This window comes from Pogona vitticeps, chromosome 1, assembly GCF_051106095.1.
Source record: "Pogona vitticeps strain Pit_001003342236 chromosome 1, PviZW2.1, whole genome shotgun sequence".
NCBI classification, from domain to species: domain Eukaryota; kingdom Metazoa; phylum Chordata; class Lepidosauria; order Squamata; family Agamidae; genus Pogona; species Pogona vitticeps.
In genome coordinates, this window is record NC_135783.1 from 145,145,058 (window position 1) to 145,164,877 (window position 19,820).

A 19,820-nucleotide genomic window follows, 5' to 3' on the forward strand; every position below is an offset into this window, starting at 1 on the left:
ATTGTGTCACATTAGAATTAATGTGTACATTTCTTCAGAATCAGTGGCTTAACAGAGAATTGGTATATCAAAATCTTCAAATTTGTATTAACAGGATAGGAAAGAGAGCATAACAAGTCTCCTATCATTCTTTCATAACATGAGATGGAGGACAAAGGCAGCTGGACTTGGGTTGTGGGGAATAAGAAAGGAGGCTACATAGGAGGATTTATATTTCTATAAACTTTGCTGTCTTTTCCCAGTGGTAAGAGATAAGCTGATAAAAGTTGCTTGGCAACATGGACCTTGAAATTTGAATGCAAGAATAGGCGGTAACTTTATAGGCCACTAATAAAAATAATAATCAGACACTATGTGCTTTTTGGGGGGGTAAATCCCCCTTCTTCAAAGCAAATACCAAAAATCCAGACATTCACGGCAAGATGGGATTTGCCAGGAGGTTATTCTTAAATTGTAAGTTTCTTGGCAAGATGAATTTTGCTGCACTCTTGTGAAACTGCCCCATATGCCCCACTTCTCTTTGAGTTTGACTTTTTTTTTAACATAGAATTTACTGGGACACACAGAGACATACATGTTTGTTGTTAATTCTGACACAGGTTTTAGTGGCAGAGAGTAACCGGAGTGGTACCTACATTAAGAGCAATTAACACATCTCTGAGAAAATGCTGATGGCTCTAACCACTGAAAAGGCATTTTGCTTTCCTACGCTAACAGACTTTCCTCCCCTTTTCTTGCCGTTACCAAATGTGTGTATGTGTGTTTTTTTTTGTTTTGGTTTGGTTTTTTTTGTCTTTCAGGTATAACCCGATTTTAGTGTTTTGCAGCTATACCATGTGTGCCAGCCATTAGGAACTGGGCCCTCGCCATCTACCCCCCATGTATCTTATTTATTTTGTCTGATTAGTTTCACAAGCACTAATGCACACTTCAAATGCAGGCGATATTTTGATCACCAAATTGTTTAGCACTTTATGCAGGGCCACAGTCATGAAACTTCCAAGAGGATGGCTGCTGGCTTCCTGTGGCAGAGCTGGTTGTTCCAACCCTTTCCCTTCCCTCCTCCGCTCTAACCATTTTGTCTGTCTATCTCGTCTTGTATTTAGTTTTCAAAGCAATGCCATGAGGGGTCTCCTTCCTTCCTTTGTCTTTCTTTCTTTCTTTCTTTCTTTCTCTCTTTCTTTCTTTCTTTCTTTCTTTCTTTCTTTCTTTCTTTCTTTCTTTCTTTCTTTCTTTCTTTCTTTCTTTCGTTTTAGTGCCTAAAAGGGAACAATATATTTTTAGGACAAATAAATACGCACGCTTCAAAACATTACAGTCTACACTTTAAAATGGTTCACACAATCTTGAGAATATTGCGCAGGGAAGCATATATGCCATGTTCCCCTATTGCTTTGGCTCACAGAAAAGGTCCTCAAACAAAAGGTCCCTAAATACATTTCAATGAATAGTTTCATGTATTGTACATGAAGAACGCAGCTATGAAGGATGGAAAAATACTGAATGAAATTATTTTTCCTCCTGAAAAGCAGGAGCCTTCTTTTTCCCTCCTTGGTTGTTGTCCATTGCTTAGATTTATTATATCAAAGTGGAAGATGTGTAGAACTGAAAATAAAAATGTATTGGTTCCCTTTCAAAGTTAATCCTATTCCATATTTTCATTAATGTTGCCTCATCTTTTTCTTAATTTTTTTGTTTAGTTTGCAGATTTTTTTTTTGCATGACTATGCAGAGTAGGAATAATCTGGTTTTGTGTGTATGCAAGACTCTTCTCTTTCAGATCCAGTAATAAAGTCTTTTTTAAGTACAATTTTTAAAAGATACAGTATTTTTTCAATTCTTAAACAACAACAGCAAAATCTGTGTCATTGAACTGTAGTATGATTTTCTATTACATCAGTAAAGTGATGATCGTTGGTGGAAAGTTAATGTCCTGTAAGAATTTCGTTGTCTGCTATTGCTAGGTCATCCCGGGATGGTAACAGAAATGGAGAGAAACTGGAGCTGGAATTATCAAACCTCACTGCAGACGTCCTGGAATTATTGCTGGAATTTGTTTATACAGGTTCCTTAGTCATAGATTCGGCCAACGCCAAAACACTCCTGGAAGCTGCCAGCAAGTTCCAGTTCCATACCTTCTGTAAAGTCTGCGTCTCTTTCCTAGGTAAGCACTTCTTGCAATTTCGTTCTGTTGTGTTTCTGGAGCTCAGAACATTTCATGCTATGGCAGCTCTGCTAGGGATCATTTGAGTCCTCACATTTGTTTGTAGCTGTACTTCAGTGCACTTTAAAATAATTAGGGACTAGAGTCATGGCATGTCCTCTCTTGGGAGGGATGTACCTGCCTTTGAAAGACTGGCAAAGCACAATCCAACTGCACCACAGGCTCAGCAGGCACACATGTCACCTGGCGACAGTCTGCCTCATGTAAGAGAGACGCATTGGAATTCTGTTTTTAATTTTTTTTTTAATTGTCATAATCAGACACAGAAATTTGTCAGAGTTTTTATTTTAAATCCTGGTTCCCCCTGAAGCCCATGAGTCTCCCATGGAATCCCATTTGGCATGCGGAAGCCATTGGAGGCCACAGGAGGGGGAGGAGGGTGTCTACGTTTCCGAAGGGAGGGGTTGCAGATTTTTTATTTCTGACATATCACTGTGACTGATGAGTCCTTGGGTCGTTTTAATGAGAAAGGCAGGATTTTTTTAAAATTAAATAAATAAATTATCCTAATGCAACACAGCTGTGGGAAAAAGATTTCAGCCAATGACTGAAATTTCCAGTGGTCAAGGTGTGGGTTTTCAGAGCCCTGTATAATCTCATCCACTAACCTTCAAAGGCTTTAAAACTGAGGGTGGGAAGGAGGAGACAGAAGGCTGAGTGAAGATTTCCCTAACTAACCTGACAAGTTACAACACTAGCAGAAACAGCTTCACTAACTTCTTAGTGCCCCAACCTCCATGTGACAATTTGAATCTTTCAGCGGCTGGGTGATTGTGCTTCTGCAGGGCCCCGTGGTCTCTAGATGCATTGGTACACTCATTATTATTGAGTTTGCATCCTGTAATCCTTGCTTTTCTGACAAAAATTGTGCTCATTGTGACCATCAGCAATGAAATAGAGAGAATCACTTTTAGAGATGAGTGAACTACCCTGTCTCTTTTTAGAACTGGACTTATCATTTAGCCCTGGACTAAAATGTCTTTCCCTCTTCAGATGTTTGGGAACAAAATGACTTCTTCAGGAGCCACCAGTCTCTGTCCCCTAACCCCTGGGTCTATAACACATAGCCTAACCTCCCTCTCTTACTGATTACCTCACACCGATGGCCAGAGTCATAAGCATTCTCTGGATACTTCTTTGCAAAGCCTCTCCCCTTCTTTAAATGCTGCTGGCAAGTGTGGCAGCAAGAGAAATGGAGCTATAGATGCATTTGTTATTTTAATGTATAGTGAATGGGCACCCTGCGTTGTGGCATGTCCTGTATATGCCAGTTAGGCTAAAATGTTGCTGTAGGGCTGACTCTTCCCTTAAACCACCACCCCTTCAGGTGTCTTTGACTGCAAGAGAAGGTCTGTGGGATCAGGGACCCTGGAAAATGTAGCTTTCCTAGATGCTTGAGCCTTTGTTAGGGACTCTACATAAGTTTGCCCTGGAAATTACACATCTTGGCTGTTGGGTTCTAATTCCAAGACCCTAGGGAGGAAGATAAATCCAGGCTGTGCAGGTGAACAGGACATGACAATTACTTTGTACTACAGTGTGGTGGGACAGGGATGTGGTGGGACAGGGACGTGGTGGCGCTGCGGGCTAAACCGCAGAAGCCTGTGCTGCAGGTTCAGAAGACCAAGCAGTCATAAGATCGAATCCACGCGACGGAGTGAGCGCCCGTCGCTTGTCCCAGCTCCCGCCAACCTAGCGGTTCGAAAGCATGCAAATGCAAGTAGATAAATAGGGACCACCTCGGTGGGAAGGTAACAGCGTTCCGTGTCTAAGTCGCACTGGCCATGTGACCACGGAAAGATTGTCTTTGGACAAACGCTGGCTCTATGGCTTGGAAACGGGGATGAGCACCACCTCCTAGAGTCGAACATGACTGGACAAAAATTGTCAAGGGGAACCTTTACCTTTACCTTTACCTTACAGGCGCTATGAATTAGATACTAGATGACTTTACCAGCAGTGGGGATGTTTAGTACAGTAAATAGAGATACTGTCCCAAGGCCTCCACAGCTTCCCAGAAATGAAAGGGATGACACAAAACCCTCAAGAGCTGCATGAGATGTTTGACTTCTTTTAAAATTGCCATTGTTGATCAGCCTTACATGGCATACATTATAACAACAGGATTTCAAGCCAATATGACCTACGATAGTTGTGAACTTTGCAGCATCATTAATTAAAATCTCCTTCTGTTTCCATCACATCGGACATTAGCTTTTTATATCTCCTGTGGCAGAAGGTTACTCCACAGCCTTGGTGGATAATTCCATATCTGGTGCCAAAGGACCTTGCTTCTGTCTTGTCCATATTCCTCATGTCTGTTTCCAAACCTGCATCACATCACAGTGACATTTGCTACACTATTGCAGATTTTCTTTAATAGTCACCCTCTGGTGTGTTTTAAATTAATAGATTTTTATGGCTTTTCTAATGATCCACAGATATAGCCATGCACATTATCTCTAAAGATTCACCTACTATAACAAAATGCATTTATTTCCACTAAATCAATGTGAGGTTTTCCTTTTCCAATACTTAATATTTGAATTCAGTGAACCGTGTTATGGTTATGCAATTGGGAGAGATGGCTGTAGGTTTCATTATAGATGAGGAACTTGAGGTTTGTATTCTCATTTGGAGAATTCATAAAGTATAATTGCTTATTTTTATTTATAGCTCTTACTGGATTGAGCTTCAGAGATAGTGGAATATTTGCTATTTGGAAAGTTTAGAGAAAAGCATTTTAGTTAGACTCATTTTTCATTTTTTTCATTGCAGAAGCTAAGCATCTCATAACTCAAAAGCACTGTTTCCAGTATTCTTCTGAGAAACACCAATGGAAAAACTGGTCTGTTCCTCTCAGAATGTCACAGAGGCAAATGAGCACCAAGATAAATTATTCTTTTCTTTTTATGTGTATAGCATATTCAGCCACTCTTTTCTCTTCCATCCTCTTTTCGATGACTTAACATTAGCTGGGGAGGAAGGGCATTATACTCACATGTATCTGGAGAGCACCAGGCTGAGGAAAGTTGCTCTGACTATCCCAAAAATTGCATGCCATAAACAAAATGGTTATGCTATTTCCTACAATTTAGCAATGAATTTCTTTGTTTTCCAAGAATAAGAAGCGTGGAGTGGGAAAGTAATTTTCAAATAATATTATGCCTATACATTCATGAAGTAGGCATGTAGGAGAAGGTTGTGGCCCAACATCAAGCTGACTATCTTCTCTGGCCAGAATCCTGTTACTTATCCATAGCAGTTTGTTGAACAGCATAAATTGCCGTGGCAAATTGTCACTAGTTTAAGAAGTTCATATTCATATTTCACAGCAAATCACACGACTGGTACGATTAAATCAGAAAGGCTAGCTTCCATTTCTTAACTGGCAGTAATTCACTACAGTGACATACATTGCTTGACTTAGACTGGAAGAAACACTATACAAGAATAACATATTGTCACTTTGTTGGTGGTGAGCAATAACTTTAAAGTGGGATTTGCTGGCTGTGCAGAGAGAATATTCCTTCTGTTGTTACTATTGAAGCCCTATTACTTCATCTGGAACATTGTGGGGTTAATGCAGATGCAGTGTCCCTGACCTCTTAGCCAGGGCTAATGGATTGTGGGTTAGCCATGTGAAATTTCATTCCAACTCATGTAAACAAATCTTTCTGTTTGTTTTGATCATAACTGGGGGTTTCATTGGCCTTAATCTCCATCACACTTAACACTGATAGGAGTTAGTGCAAAAGGAGGGAGAAAACGTTCCCCTCTCTGTAGGGTTCCTTCTTGATAGTCTACCCGGTTTCATGCCTAGCTAACAGGGGATGTTTAAAAACAGTGTTTTCTAAAATTATAATTTCCCATAAACAACCATACTGATGTGAAGTTTAACCATGAATGGGAGGGGCACTAGAGCCAAAATACAGATACAGTGGTGCCCCGCTAAACGCTTACCCCGTTAAACAATGAAATCGCTTGACGATGCCTTTTTTGCGATCGCAAAATGATGTTTCCTATGGGGGATTTTCGTGTAATGATGATTAAGTCTGTGCTTTGCAAACTGATTGTTCCCAAGACGACTATTTAAAACAGCTGATCGGCGGTTCGCAAAATGGCTCCCCGCTGTTTTCCGGACCGATTTTCACAAGACAGCGATCGCAAAATGGTCGCCCTATGGAGGATCTTCGCAGGACAATCAGGTATTTCCCCCATTGGAATGCATTAACCAGTTTTCAATGCATTCCAATGGGTTGTGGTTTTTTTTGCATGACGACGATTTCGCTATACAGCGATTTTAACTGAACGTATTGTCATCGTCATGCAGGGCACCACTGTAGACTGAAAAGGAAGGATTGTAACATTCCAAACCTGCATCTCATCAGAGCATTCCATGGCCAGTTGTTTAAAGTTAGCGAGAGGAAATAATGAAATTTTGTGTGAGAACACAGTTGTTTTGCATCATAACCATATGGATTAGCACAGTATTTTTTTATTATTAAAGTCCACTGAAGACCTTGCCTAGGATTGGAAATATTAGTCCCTCAGAGTCAGGCTTTGTTGCAAAAACAGAGCTACACCTGCTTTGTTGCAAAAACAGAGCTACAGAACACGGGCTTGCATGGATTGGAATCAATTTCTTCAGGCATGCACCAGTATCTTGTGAACAATACAGAAAAATTATAACTGAATGTCCTAAAAATTTGTGGCAGAAGTCTGTCAGGTATGCTTCTTAAGGTGATTAAAGCTGGTTACAACCAGTGTAATGTTTCACCCCTGGTAACACTGTGGTTGGAATTTTCCATTCAGCTAATCAGACAGAGGAATTCAATTATTCTGTGTATACAATGTATATACCTCCCCCTGTTTTTTGAAACATGTTTCCTGTTTGGCTAGTGTGGGGGAAAGGCAACACATAGACATAGCAGGCATTCTGTGGCATTTTTTCTTGAACAGCTGAAAACAATTTCTCTGAATTTCAGCCTGCTGCCAAGTACAGATTTTGTGATTGTTGTTTAGCAAACAAACAAACACAAAACAGCCAAGACAAAAAAACAGTGTCCAAACAAATCTGCAACCTTTAGTCATTTTTTGTCCAAGTCAGTGGATTCCAGACCAAGAAGATGATGTAGGGCAAGCCATGTAGATCTGTGTCTACAGCAGACAGTGGGATTACTAAAACACCCCAGTGTAGCTCAAGCACATTAATACTGAGATGGAGTCTTCAAATGAAGTGGTGCCCTGCATTTTTAACCTGTTTCTTCTCTTTTCTCTTACATGTATTCCTTGTAGAAAAACAGTTGACTGCTAGCAACTGCTTAGGAATATTAGCCATGGCTGAAGCAATGCAGTGCAGCGAACTATACAACATGGCAAAGGCCTACGCCCTGCAGATTTTCCCAGAAGTGGCCAATCAAGAAGAGATCCTTAATATTTCAAAGGACGACTTCATTTCCTATATGTCCAATGACAGTCTGAACACGAAAACGGAAGAACTGGTTTATGAAACAGTGATAAAGTGGATTAAAAAAGATGCATCAGTGAGAGCTCAGGTAAGGGCAGTGGACTTTCTCCTCAGACATTTGCTCTTTCTCTGCCCCCATTTCCATGAATAGCTCTTTTAAATAGAAGGCTGTTCTGTGCTGTTCTAAATCCTAAACCCCAAAGGGGGGGGGGAAGGGTGCAGAGGATAGCACAGAGAAAATTAAACTTTATTTAATTTCATCATCTGATCCCCATGTCTGATTAGAATTAAGAAGTTCACGTTTGCTGCATGGATCAGGGTAAAAATAGCTAGGTTAAAGATAGCTTTTGAAGGATTAGTATTGTGTGATAATGTGTCTTCAAGAAATGGGGTGTAGTCTTTTTAAAGAAGCAGTGTGCATTCAGCAAGGAGCCACAATCATCACTAAAGTTCTATGCGTTGAATGCTAATAATGTGACAGTCTTATAAGCTCAGCATGCCGAAAGGAGCTACGCTATATCCCTGCTGGCTGTGCAGATGCCAGTAACTATTTATTGAGGCTACCTTCTCTGGACAGTTATTCTGCTATGCAGCTGACCTTAACTGAGATAAGGATTCAGATAAGAGTTATAAATACTGCCTAGTTTTGAGGACAGTGATAGTAAAACGTTGTCCTTGGGCTAAAGGAATTACAAGAGCAGCTTGTAAATTTGCCAGTTGCCTTAGCTGATTAAGATTTGTAGTGAGCTAACTTCACACATTATCGACCCAAGACCTAGGAATTGACTCCATGATCAAACACCTTCTGCATTTGTTCCTGCTATCTGTTCAGCTCTTCAGTGAAGCCGTGAGGCAGATAGCCTTATGGCACCAGACGTTTATAAAGAATATAAATGTCTGCGTGAACATGTTCCATGCACTCTTTATATACCTTCTCGGCTTGTTCCTCTCCTCATATTCTAGCAACTCAGTCTCCCAAAAAGTACGTTTTCAAAATTCAGCTCATATCTGACTACTGTAGACTAAATCTAATACAGTCATAGAACATTAGAGTTACAACAGGACGTGGAGACCATTGTATTATTTAGTTTTTCATTACATCCAGCAATATTCAGCAGTTTTCTTATTTCCATAGGCAGTTAGTATACTATTCAGTTAGATACAGTTTATAAGTGGATTTCAGAATGAGGTGCACGTTTATACACAAAGAAAGATTGTGGTTACTTAACAGAGCTAGAAAGCATACAGTAAGATACTCAGAACATTAGTCAGGGTTACGGAGAGCCATATAGGGAGCCAAGACCTTTTAGAGATAGCAACTGAAAATTGTCAGAACATGTATTCCTGTGCTTTTATAACCGGAATTCTTTAGCCATCTTGGATGTACTAAATTTAAGTATGTAGCAATGAACCACATATGTTTTAAGAATTAAATGCATGAGGGAGGATACTTTTTCAGTTTACGCAGAAGTGGGAACTATCATTGTTTCATAGCTAATATTTTCAGGTGAGAACTGTAAGACCTAACTGTTCTGCTTGGACTAATGACACCTTCAAAGAGTTTTTATCATGTTTTCCCGAAAATAAGACAGGGTCTTATTTTAATTTTTGCTCCAAAAAACACATTAGGACTTATTTTCAGGGGATGTTTTATTTTGCAGTCATGTCATCATCTTCTGGTTGCTGCACAAAGGTGGAGGGCGGGGTTTCACTTAACTGGGGTTTGTTTTTGGAGTAGAGCTTATATTACGAGCATCCTGAAAAATCACACTAGGGCTTATTTTCAAGTTAGGTCTTATTTTCAGGGAAACAAGGAAAGTAGCCTCATCTCCTTGCTTTAGTCAGATTCTGTCAGATTGCCCTGGGATATCGAACCTTGCTTCTTTTGATAGAGTTGTCTTGAGATGCGTTGTCACTCCAAGGTGGACTTGCAGGTTATACATTCCATCAGCCATCAACAAGAATGTAAATTTTATGAAACATCTCTGAAATTAGGAGAAAGAGGAGACAGAAAGCTACCTGTGGGGCGGAGGGGGAACTAGGTATAATCCATACAAAGCCAGGAATCTAGGAGAACTACTGAGAGAGGGATCAGCCTGAGACTTTAGAAAGCCTAAGCAGCTGCCTTAGTTTGTAGGCACTGGAGGAGCTGCCCTAGTGACAAAATTGCTCCTCAGATAGTCATGGAGAGCTGGATCGGTAGTAATCCTTTTGGTTTAATACGGTTACGAGATGTAACACAGAAGAGGGGGTGGGATGAATTATTTGTGGAGCTTGTGAATAAATACACAGACATTTTCTGTTGCCTTCCGATGCACAGGCATTGTCTCTGGATTCTACAGTTGTTGGTCAACCGTTGCATGGTATTCCTTCCCACTTTATCCAACCTATGTTGCTTACTATCCTACTCCCCTGGGATGGATCCACTGCAGGGTCAATTTGACTTAAATCATGATTTGAACTTGTGATTTAAATTTAGATTTTTTTATTATTATTTAAATCAGAACTCAATTTTTAAAATTTAAATCAATTAGATTTTTTTAAATCATTGATTTTCATCCATCCTGCTCCCTAAACATGTTAAGTTTTCTGACATGGTACCGGTGGAAATTTTGATCTGAGAACTTTTAAGTTACTTATGTCCAGTTGAACCATTATTTGGAACCATTATTTTATCTACGATGGACAAAAGGTTTATTTATAGCAGGCCCCTTTTGCAAATCTTGCATTTACAATATCAGACCTGGAGATGATCAGGAAAAAAAAGAAGCTGCTGTTGGCTGATAGTAAGGATAATGATGAATCCTTATTGGGTTATACTTTCTACTAAACGTGTTTAGAACACCTGTTGGTCATTCTCTGGATAACCTGGGCAATGTCTGAGTAAATGGCTTTCATCTTTGCTTTTGATTTCTTTCTGTTTTTTTGCCTGTGAATTCAAAGGGTGTCTATACTGTCTGTTGCTGAAACAGACTTGACAAAAAAGGATCAATCAGTCAATCACTTTATTTGTACTCTGCCTTTCTGTGTACAATATGCTCAAAGTGGTTGTGGAGAAGACAAAACAACAGTAATAAAATACTCCTACTGAATTAAAATCAAACCCACTCATGACAATTACATGATAGAGCAGAAAAAGCAACATAGTTAGTTACTAATTTCATTACCAGCCATAACAAAAGGAAACATATTTTGTCATGGCTAGGTAGTGGAGGAAGAGGAACGCACAGCCCTTTAAAAAGTTTTAAAGGAAGGCAATACTAGTTGCAGCTGGCTGGATAGATTAGTGATTTAGGCATCTGGCTGCAGAGCTAAAGGTTGGGTGTTCAATTCCCCACTGCGCCTCCTGAGAATACAGCCAGCCTGTATAGCCCTGAGCAAGCTGCACAGTCCCAGGGCACCCCCAGAAGAAGGGAATGGCAAGTCACTTCTGAGCACTCTGTACCTGGAAAACTGTTAAAAGGGTAAACATAAGTCAGAACTGACTTGACAGGATAAGATCCTTTATCAACAACTAATTGTCTGAATATATATTTTTCTAGGATCTGATCCAATAAAATATTTAGACAGACATAATCTAAGCAGAGATGTGAAATGTTGCCTTTTTTTTTTTTTTTTTTTGGCCTAGATTTTCTGGAATAGGCCCGCTATCATGTTAGCTGACATACCCTGGGAGCTTTAGTCCCAAAAGGACTGGAATGCTTTCCATCCCTGAAGGTTGGCCAGCCTTTTCTCAGGAGACAGGCTCTACTGCAGTAACAATGGAAACTGCAGATCACTTGGAAGAAGCATGGCAGTGCTGGCTCACCTGGGACCTAAGGCAGTGCCGCTAGAAAGAGGAAAGGGCCATGTGCTGGGATCTTCCCACTTCCCTTAGGATGTCTAAGGTATTACAGTGGTGCCTCACTTGACGAGGATAATCCATTCCAGCAAAATTGCTGTAGAACGAAATCGGCATCAAGCATAAGTAAAAAACCCACTGAAATGCATTGAAAACCGGTTCAATGCATTCCAATGGGTGAAATACCTCAGCGTCCAGCGAAGTTCCTCCATAGGGCAGCCATTTTCTGGTGCTTGTATAGCAAGGAATCCATCCTAAAACACAGTGGGGAGCCAGTGGGTGGCCATTTTGAAAACCTGCCGATCAGCTGTTTTGATTGTCGTTAAGCGAAAAATCAGTTCCCGAAGCAGGAAACAGTCATTAAACGAAAAAACCTCATACAAACATCGTTTTGCAATTGCTATAGTGATTTCAAAATACTCATCGTTAAGCTGTTTCCTCATCTAACGAGGTAATTGTCAAGCAGGGCACCACTGTATAGGAACTGTATTAATTCCAGGTGAGGTCAGTAATTACTGTAGCCTAGTGTTGATAGATGTAAGTGACAGAAGGTCTCCAAGTTTTCAGACTACAGTGATGCCTCGCTTGACGATGTTAATCTGTTCCAGCAAAATCGCTGTAGAGCGAAATATTTGTCAAGCGAAAGCAAAAAGCCCATTAGAATGCATTAGAAACCGGTTAATGCGTTCTAATGGACGAAATGCCTCATCGTAAAGCGAAGTTCCTCCATAGGACAGCCATTTTCTGCTCCCTCTATAGAGCAAAGAATCCGTCCCTAACACAGCAGGGAGCCATTTTGCACAGCGGGCAGCCATTTTGGAAACCCGACGATCAGCTGTTTTGATCGTCATTAAGCAAAAAATTGGTTCCCAAAGCAGGGAACCGATTATCATAAAGCAGATTTTCCCCATAGACACATCATTGAAAACCTCATCGTACAGCAGATTCATTGTACAATGAGATAATCGTCAAGCGGGGCACCACTATATAGCATTTCTCGGTCCTACCATTTTGTCCTAGAGAATATGTCATTCTGAGCCATGGTTTGGTGTGACGTGTACAATCTGTAAGGTGGCTGACTAAATCTTGGGTTTGCACTCTCCCTCCCCACCCTCTCCTAAACCTAGAAAAGGTCTCTGACAGCATTTCCCTTCCTCTTCATAGAATCTCAGCTTATAGTTGCATGTCAGTCAGGGTTGTGATTTTTGACACACTTTGTTTACTTTAACAAGTCAGTTTTTAAAAGTCAATGACTTAACATTCCCCAAAGTTGGCTTGTTTTGAAACAAGCCGCAGTTCCCTTTTTTCTGCACTATAGGCATTAGGCCTGTACTTTCAAATGGGCTCTCTGTGGATGTAGCTCTACAGAGCCATTTGTCTGCTCCTTCAGCTGAACATGCTTATAGTGTTTCCGTGTTTGAGATCCCGGAAATGCTGTACATGCTTTCAGCTGAATGCACTGGCAAGCAGCTTTGTAGACCTTCACGGTGAACACACAAAGGTCTGCCTTACCACCTTCCAGGTGTGGTGAGGTAATGAAGGCTTATGCGCACACTTTCATTGTCCCCTACGTGCTTTCAGGCTTAATGCCTGAGTAGGTCAGATGAAAAGCTGAAATCAAGGGGAAAACTACTGAAGTCTTTCTCCCTGCATCCCAGCAGGGGGATGAATAAGGAATGATAAATATACACCTTGGAAGCGCTTCAGAAGAATTTCTGTTCAGTTTTCCCGATTTCAGCTTTTGATTATATGAGAAGCAGGGCTGATGGTTTATTTATTTATTTAGTCATTCATTCATTTCTACTCTTTTCCTGCCCTATATAGGAAGGGAACTATATATTCGTCATTGTTTAGTCGCTTAGTCGTGCCCGACTCTTTGTGACCCCATGGACCAGAGCACGCCAGGCCCTCCTATCTTCCACTGCCTCCTGTAGTTGTGTCAAATTCATTCTGGTAGCTTCCATGACACTGTCCAACTATCTCATCCTCTGTCGTCCCCTTCTCCTCTTGCCTTCACACTTTCCTAACATCAAGGTCTTTTCCAAGGAGTCTTCTCTTCTCATGAGATGGCCAAAGTATTGGAGCCTCAGCTTCAGGATCTGTCCTTCCAGTGAGCACTCAGGGTTGATTTCCTTTAGAATTGATAGGTTTGTTCTCCTTGCAGGCCAGGGGACTCTCAAGAGCCTCCTCCAGCACCACAGTTCAAAAGCATCAATTCTTCGGCGGCCAGCTTTCTTTATGGTCCAGCTCTCACTTGCATACATCACTACAGGGAAAACCATAGCTTTGACTATGCGGACTTTTGTTGGCAAGGTGATGTCTCTGCTTTTTAGGATGCTGTCTAGGTTTGTCATCGCTTTCTTCCCAAGAAGCAGGTGTCTTTTAATTTCGTGGCTGCTGTCTCCATCTGCAGTGATCATGGAGCCCAGGAAAGTAAAATCTGTCACTGCCTCCATATCTTCCCCTTCTATTTGCCAGGAGGTGATGGGACCAGTGGCCATGATCTTAGTTTTTTTTTAATGCTCAGCTTCAGACTTTTTTTTTTTTTTTTTTTTGCACTCTCCTGTTTCACCCTCATTACAAGGTTCCTTAATTCCTCCTCACTTTCTGCCATCAGAGTGGTATCAGCTGCATATCAGAGGTTGTTGATATTTCTTCGTGCGATCTTAATTATGGTTTGGGATTCCTCCAATCCAGCCTTTCGCATGATGTATTCTGCATATAAGTTGAACAAGCAGGGAGACAATATACAGCCTTTTCATAGTCCTTTCCCAATTTTGAACCAATCAGTTGTTCCATATCCAGTTCTAACTGTTGCTTCCTGTCCCACATATAGGTTTCTCAGGAGGTAGATAAGGTGTTCAGGCACTCCCATTTCTTTAAGGACTTGCCATAGTTTGCTGTGGTCCACACAGTCAAAGGCTTTTGCATAGTCAATGAAGCAGAAGTAGATGTTTTTCTGGAACTCTCTGGCTTTCTCTATAATCCAGCACATGTTAGCAATTTGGTCTCTAGTTCCTCTGCCCCTTCGGAATCCAGCTTGTACTTCTGGAAGTTCTCGGTCTACATACTGCTGAAGCCTACCTTGGAGGATTTTGAGCATAACCTTGCTAGCGTGAGAAATGAGTGCAGTTGTACGGTAGGTAGTTGGAGCATTCTTTGGCACTGCCCTTCTTTGGGATTGGGATGTAGATGTATCTTTTCCAGTCCTCTGACCACTGTTGAGTTTTCCAGACTTGCTGGCATATTGAATGTAGCACCTTAACAGCGTCATCTTTTAAGATTTTAAATAGTTCAATTGGAATGCCATCACCTCCACTGGCCTTGTTGTTAGCCAAGCTTTCAAAGGCCCACTTGACTTCACTCTCCAGGATGTCTGGCTCAAGGTCAGCAACCACATTATCTGGGTTGTCCGGGATATCCAAACTATATATTAGCAGTTTGTTGTCTGGGATATCCAAACTGGGTTGTCCGGGATATCCAAACTATATATTAGCAGTTTGTTACTATTGAAGTATATATTGAAATAATAAAATATGGGGAGCATGGTGTGCTGAATTGACCAGTCAGTAGCACAAAGAACTCTTGTAGAACAAATAAATACGTTTCTTCATAGAAGCATGTTGAAGCCGAGAACTATTGTACACATGGTGTTGCATGTCCAGGGGTGCTGATTTCCTTCTCCTTCCTGCTGTGGTGATTTCATAAATTCAAGTGTTAAGAGGTGTCTTTCATTTCCTGCAACCCCCCCCCCTCCTTTGGCACTGCCACTGTCTTCCATCTCCACTCCACATTTCCTTTCATGCCACAGTGATTCTTTTTCAACCATCTTCTCTATTTCTCTCCCCCACACCTCTTCCTGAAGTGCTTTTTTAGTCTACTGTGGCATCTTTATTTGTTTTGCCAATGTGTGCCTGGTTTCGTGCTTGTTTTTGTTTGCTTTTCCTCCCTTCTTCTGTTTGAAGAGCATTTAATTTCATACACATACATATATATATATCTGCAGAAAGGAATGCTTTGTTGCTAAATAACTGGTAAAAAATAAGGAGCTGATTGCTTTCATGTTCTCCAGATAAATCAGCTTTCAAGGGTGACTGCTCTAACTTCTCCCCCTCTCTTTGCTGCCACCTCACCTCTGTGTATCCTGCTGGTTTATAATAAGCTTCCTAGGCACCTAGATGCTTATTTTGCTAAACAGAGGAGCTACATCTTTTCAGAATGCTTCTGTGAAAACCATGCCTTTAATATTTCATAATGATGTCTTTTGGTTCAGGAACTTAGGGGGGAAATAAAGACTCACCAGCTTTGCACATGTGTACTTAAAACAGGTCTGTGGGTATATAGGAATGATGCTTCCTTATGATGAGCCAGAACGATTACACCAAATCTAGGGGTGGCATTTGCCGGCAACCCCTCCTTTTCTTGTGAACCTTAACACTTTTCAGAAGGTGCTGAGTTTTCTCGCGGAACGACACTCCCCTTCTCCACCCTTGCCAGGAAGAGCTCCTGTGAAACAGGTTCGCCTTCAGAGCTTTCAGGGAACTCCTACCTCTCACCAGCCCAGGCGGCAGCATGCTTGATAGGAGCTGCAGGGCAGCAGCATCTCGAAGGCCGCACATTGCCTCTATTGCCCCATATCCTGTTTCCCCCCCCTTTTTTTTTTCTCCTGTAGCTTGTTGCATGACCTGTTGTCCTTTTTATAGCAGTGGCACAGCCCCCAGCAAACATGTAAGCCCCCATTGTTTTTCATAGGGTAATCTTCAGCTTGTGTGACTGCAAGGTGGAGATCCCTGGAGTAATCCTGAGCCCTCCCGTCCATGAAGACGTTCCAGTCTGGGATTACTTAATAGGATTCTGGCCACTGTGAAGGAATCCGTCAGTTTGATGAGATGCCGTAGCCAGAATGATTCAGTGTGCTTCCTTGGATGCACAGTTGTCACAAACTGTCACTTTTTGTTTTATCTTTCTTTTTTTTTCTCTTTATGATAAATTCTCACTTTAAGAAAATTAAGTCAGATAGAGCTTAAAACACACACACACACATACACACACCATTTCTTTTGTATTAGAAATCCACAGGTGCAACTTAAAGCCACCCTGGTGAACAAGCCTCCCAGGACTCTCACAAGTCAAAGCTCTTGCAGCCCACACGTGGTGGTGATGGTGGTGGTGGTGGTGGTGGGATCCTGGCAGTGCATCCCTGTCTGAGAGGGAAGCTATGGGAGATGCTGGACACCAGCTAACATTTCCACCCCTCTTGAGCTGAGCGGCTGACTGACTGACCGCAACCGCTACTGTCTCCCATTCTCATTAATGCCAATGATGAATATGTCAGCTAGAGTAATGACTAGCATTAATCTGGAACGTCTGGCAGAAAGAAGGAGAAACCATATAAATCCAGTTTAGTCAGTTAAAAATCTGTCAAGGAGCAGGGCAACATGGGTCCCGTTGTTCCTCGGGCTGCTAACACCAGCTCTAGATCATGCCAGGTGAAGACTGGCTATATGTGGCAAGCAGTCCATGTGTAAGCGACTCACCCTACTAAGAGGTAAGCATCTTGGACCTTTTGCAGGGTGTATAATGAGGAGAGAGAAAAATCTCCTGGCCGCACTCTGTATGCTTTCAAACTCAACAGGATGATCAGGGTCGCTGGCAAGAATATCCTAGCGATAAATAGTTTCTGAATCACACCTTGCCTCCTATTGGCCCTCTTCCACTGCAGTGTGCAGTTTCCGGAATGTATTTTATTTATTTATATAGTTATTTATTTATTTATTTAACTTATATGCCGCCCACACCACCCAAAGTATTGGGTGTGTTCTAGGCTGCTGATCTCTCTTCCCTCTGCTCCAGAATTGTGCCTCCTCCAAAAATGTTCTGGTTCGATGTCATAGATGTATAGAAGACTCTCAACAAAAGTAGCTAATATATGGAATGGGTTTACTGGGATTAGAAATGTATCTAAATGACACCCTCGCATCATCATCATCATCTTTTTGCTTCTGTGTTTCGTGTCTCTATACTTCAGGGCTGTTTCCAGAATCTTGTTTACATGAGCTATGTTGGATGTTTTAAAGGGAGGTTTAATGTACAATGGTGCCTCGACTTACGAACGCCTCTGCTTACAACTAATTTGACTTACGAACAGCTCCGGCTGCAGAATTTTGCTTCGACTTGCGGCTGGAGCTTCGATTTGCAACCAGGAAAGGCAGGGGGGAAAGGCAGGAAATTGAAACTGTTGGTGGTGAAGAGGCTGCTGCCTTGTAGCTCTTTCACCCCAATGGTTAGGGAAAGGGAGGCAGCGGTGGTGGCCCAGAGCCCGGGGGCTAAGCCTGGCCACGATGCTCCAGCCTCCCAGTGCTGGGCCACCACCTCTGCTCCTCGCCACCCTCCGCGGTCCATTGGTACATTTAAATTTCCCACCATCGGCCCACGGAGGGCAGCGAGGAGTGCCAAGGACCAACACGGCCACCTAGGCTAGCAGCCACTGGTGCCGGTTACAGAGCTGGAGGCAGCGTCAGGCACCAGCAGCGGCAGCGCCCCACAGAAGCCATCGAAGGAGGCTTGGGACTGCCTGGTAAGGTAAGGCGCTGGGTTTTGGTACTGTATTTAAAAACTGTTCTGGGTCGGTTTTTCAGGGCTGGGGAGGGCTATGTTTCTGTGGTGTGTTGTTTGTTTTTTAGGTTTTGTTGTTCTTTTGCAGTCCCTGTGTGGGGCTTGCAGTGTTTTATTTTTATTTTATTGAGGTTTTTTTGTTTGTTTTTGTTTTTGCCGGAACGGATTAATCACGTTCCTATGCATTCCTATGGGAATGCATGCTTCGACTTAACGGCCATTTTGACTTAAGTTCCATCTTCTGGAACGGATTATGGCCGTAAGTCGAGGCACCACTGTATAATACTGTATAACAAAAGCAGCTGAGTCTTGCTTGGAAGAAAGTTCCCTGGGTGGTTTTTTTTTTCTTTTTTTCTTTCTCTCTCTCTCTTTTTTTTCCCCCTGACTCCAAAGGTCATTCAATCTGCTTGTAGAAGAATAAATAAGAACTCAATATTTATTAAGCTAATGCTTTGTAAATAACTACATCCTGGATCTTTGGAATTAAATACTGAGTGCACGTAAACACAATTCTGGACCTATCTGTACATCTCAGTTATGCAGTTCTATATTTTTAAAAAATAAAATAAAAATGTGAAGGAAGCAACAAGCCTCCTATAGAGTTCATTCCTGTATAGTTAAGCAGAGCCATGTGGCATCAAAACAAAGAAAATTGGCTGAAGGCATTTCTTTGGATTGCTTGACAACTAATGTCGAACTAATATAGCAGATTGGAACTTCCAGAAAAATTATGTTAGCTATATATAAGCAGGTTGGGTAGGGAGAAAGTGCCTTTTTCTTTTTTTCTCTGGTACTCTGGTTTCTTTTTCTCTATGCTGTTGGGGCAATATTGGGAGTTACAGTCCAAAAATACAGATCTGTGCACCTCTGATTAAATGGGTTATACTGAGATACACTCATTGAACTTGTAAGAGTGGGTCATAATCTATAATATTACGTACAGGGACATTATCATTCAAAAAACCCAGCATGTATTAATGCTGTAGAGCAGTGCTCCCCAAGCTTTTCCAAACCACAAACTGGTTGGGGGGCGTCCATGCTCTGGGGGGACACCTGTGTGTGCATGTTCAGGTGGATGGTGCACTTGTGTGCAGGTGGGTGGGGCACCTTGTATGTGCGTACGCAGGTGAGTGGGACACCCATGCGTGCATGTGGGAGTCGTACTTTTGTGTGTTTGTGTGTGTGCGTGCATGCATGCGTGCATGTGGAGGGGGCGTGCAGGGGGGTGGGAGATCTGTCTCTGTGGCCCAATCCTGTCAAGGCCAAGGACCGGTACCAGGCTGCGGCCCGGGGGTTGGAGACCCCGGGTGTAGAGCAGAGAACATGGTATGACTTTGTTTCAGGTTATACTATTTTTTGATACCACAAACCAAAATGAAGAGAAGAAAAATACCATACACGCTACTTTTTCCTAAGATTACACTAAAAATTGAGTGGCATCTTTTACACAGAAGTAAGCTGAGGAGAGAACAATATGGCCAATGCCTTGGCTCTGTAACTAGGCTTCCTTCAATCACAAGGCTTAGCTTGCCACAGTCAGGAGACTTAGCTTCCTTCGATCATGAGCCTTATGGAAATGACATCAGCTGATGCTGAACAAACCAATTGGAACAGATATCCTTGGAGGTGGAACATGTAGGCAGTGGTCAGATTCAACAGGGACTCCTAAT

At 41.9% G+C, this 19,820-nt stretch overlaps 1 protein-coding gene across 3 annotated transcripts in view; it reads left to right on the top strand.

The window, feature by feature from the left end:
- Positions 1-19,820, top strand: part of KLHL29 (kelch like family member 29) — a 496,878-nt gene that overhangs the window by 407,506 nt on the left and 69,552 nt on the right. For all 3 annotated transcript variants that reach the window (XM_073002224.2, XM_073002233.2, XM_073002241.2), the window contains 2 exons: positions 1,965-2,164; positions 7,523-7,782. In XM_073002224.2, coding sequence (XP_072858325.2) covers positions 1,965-2,164; positions 7,523-7,782 — 460 coding nt within the window. The remainder of the gene's footprint in view (positions 1-1,964; positions 2,165-7,522; positions 7,783-19,820) is intronic.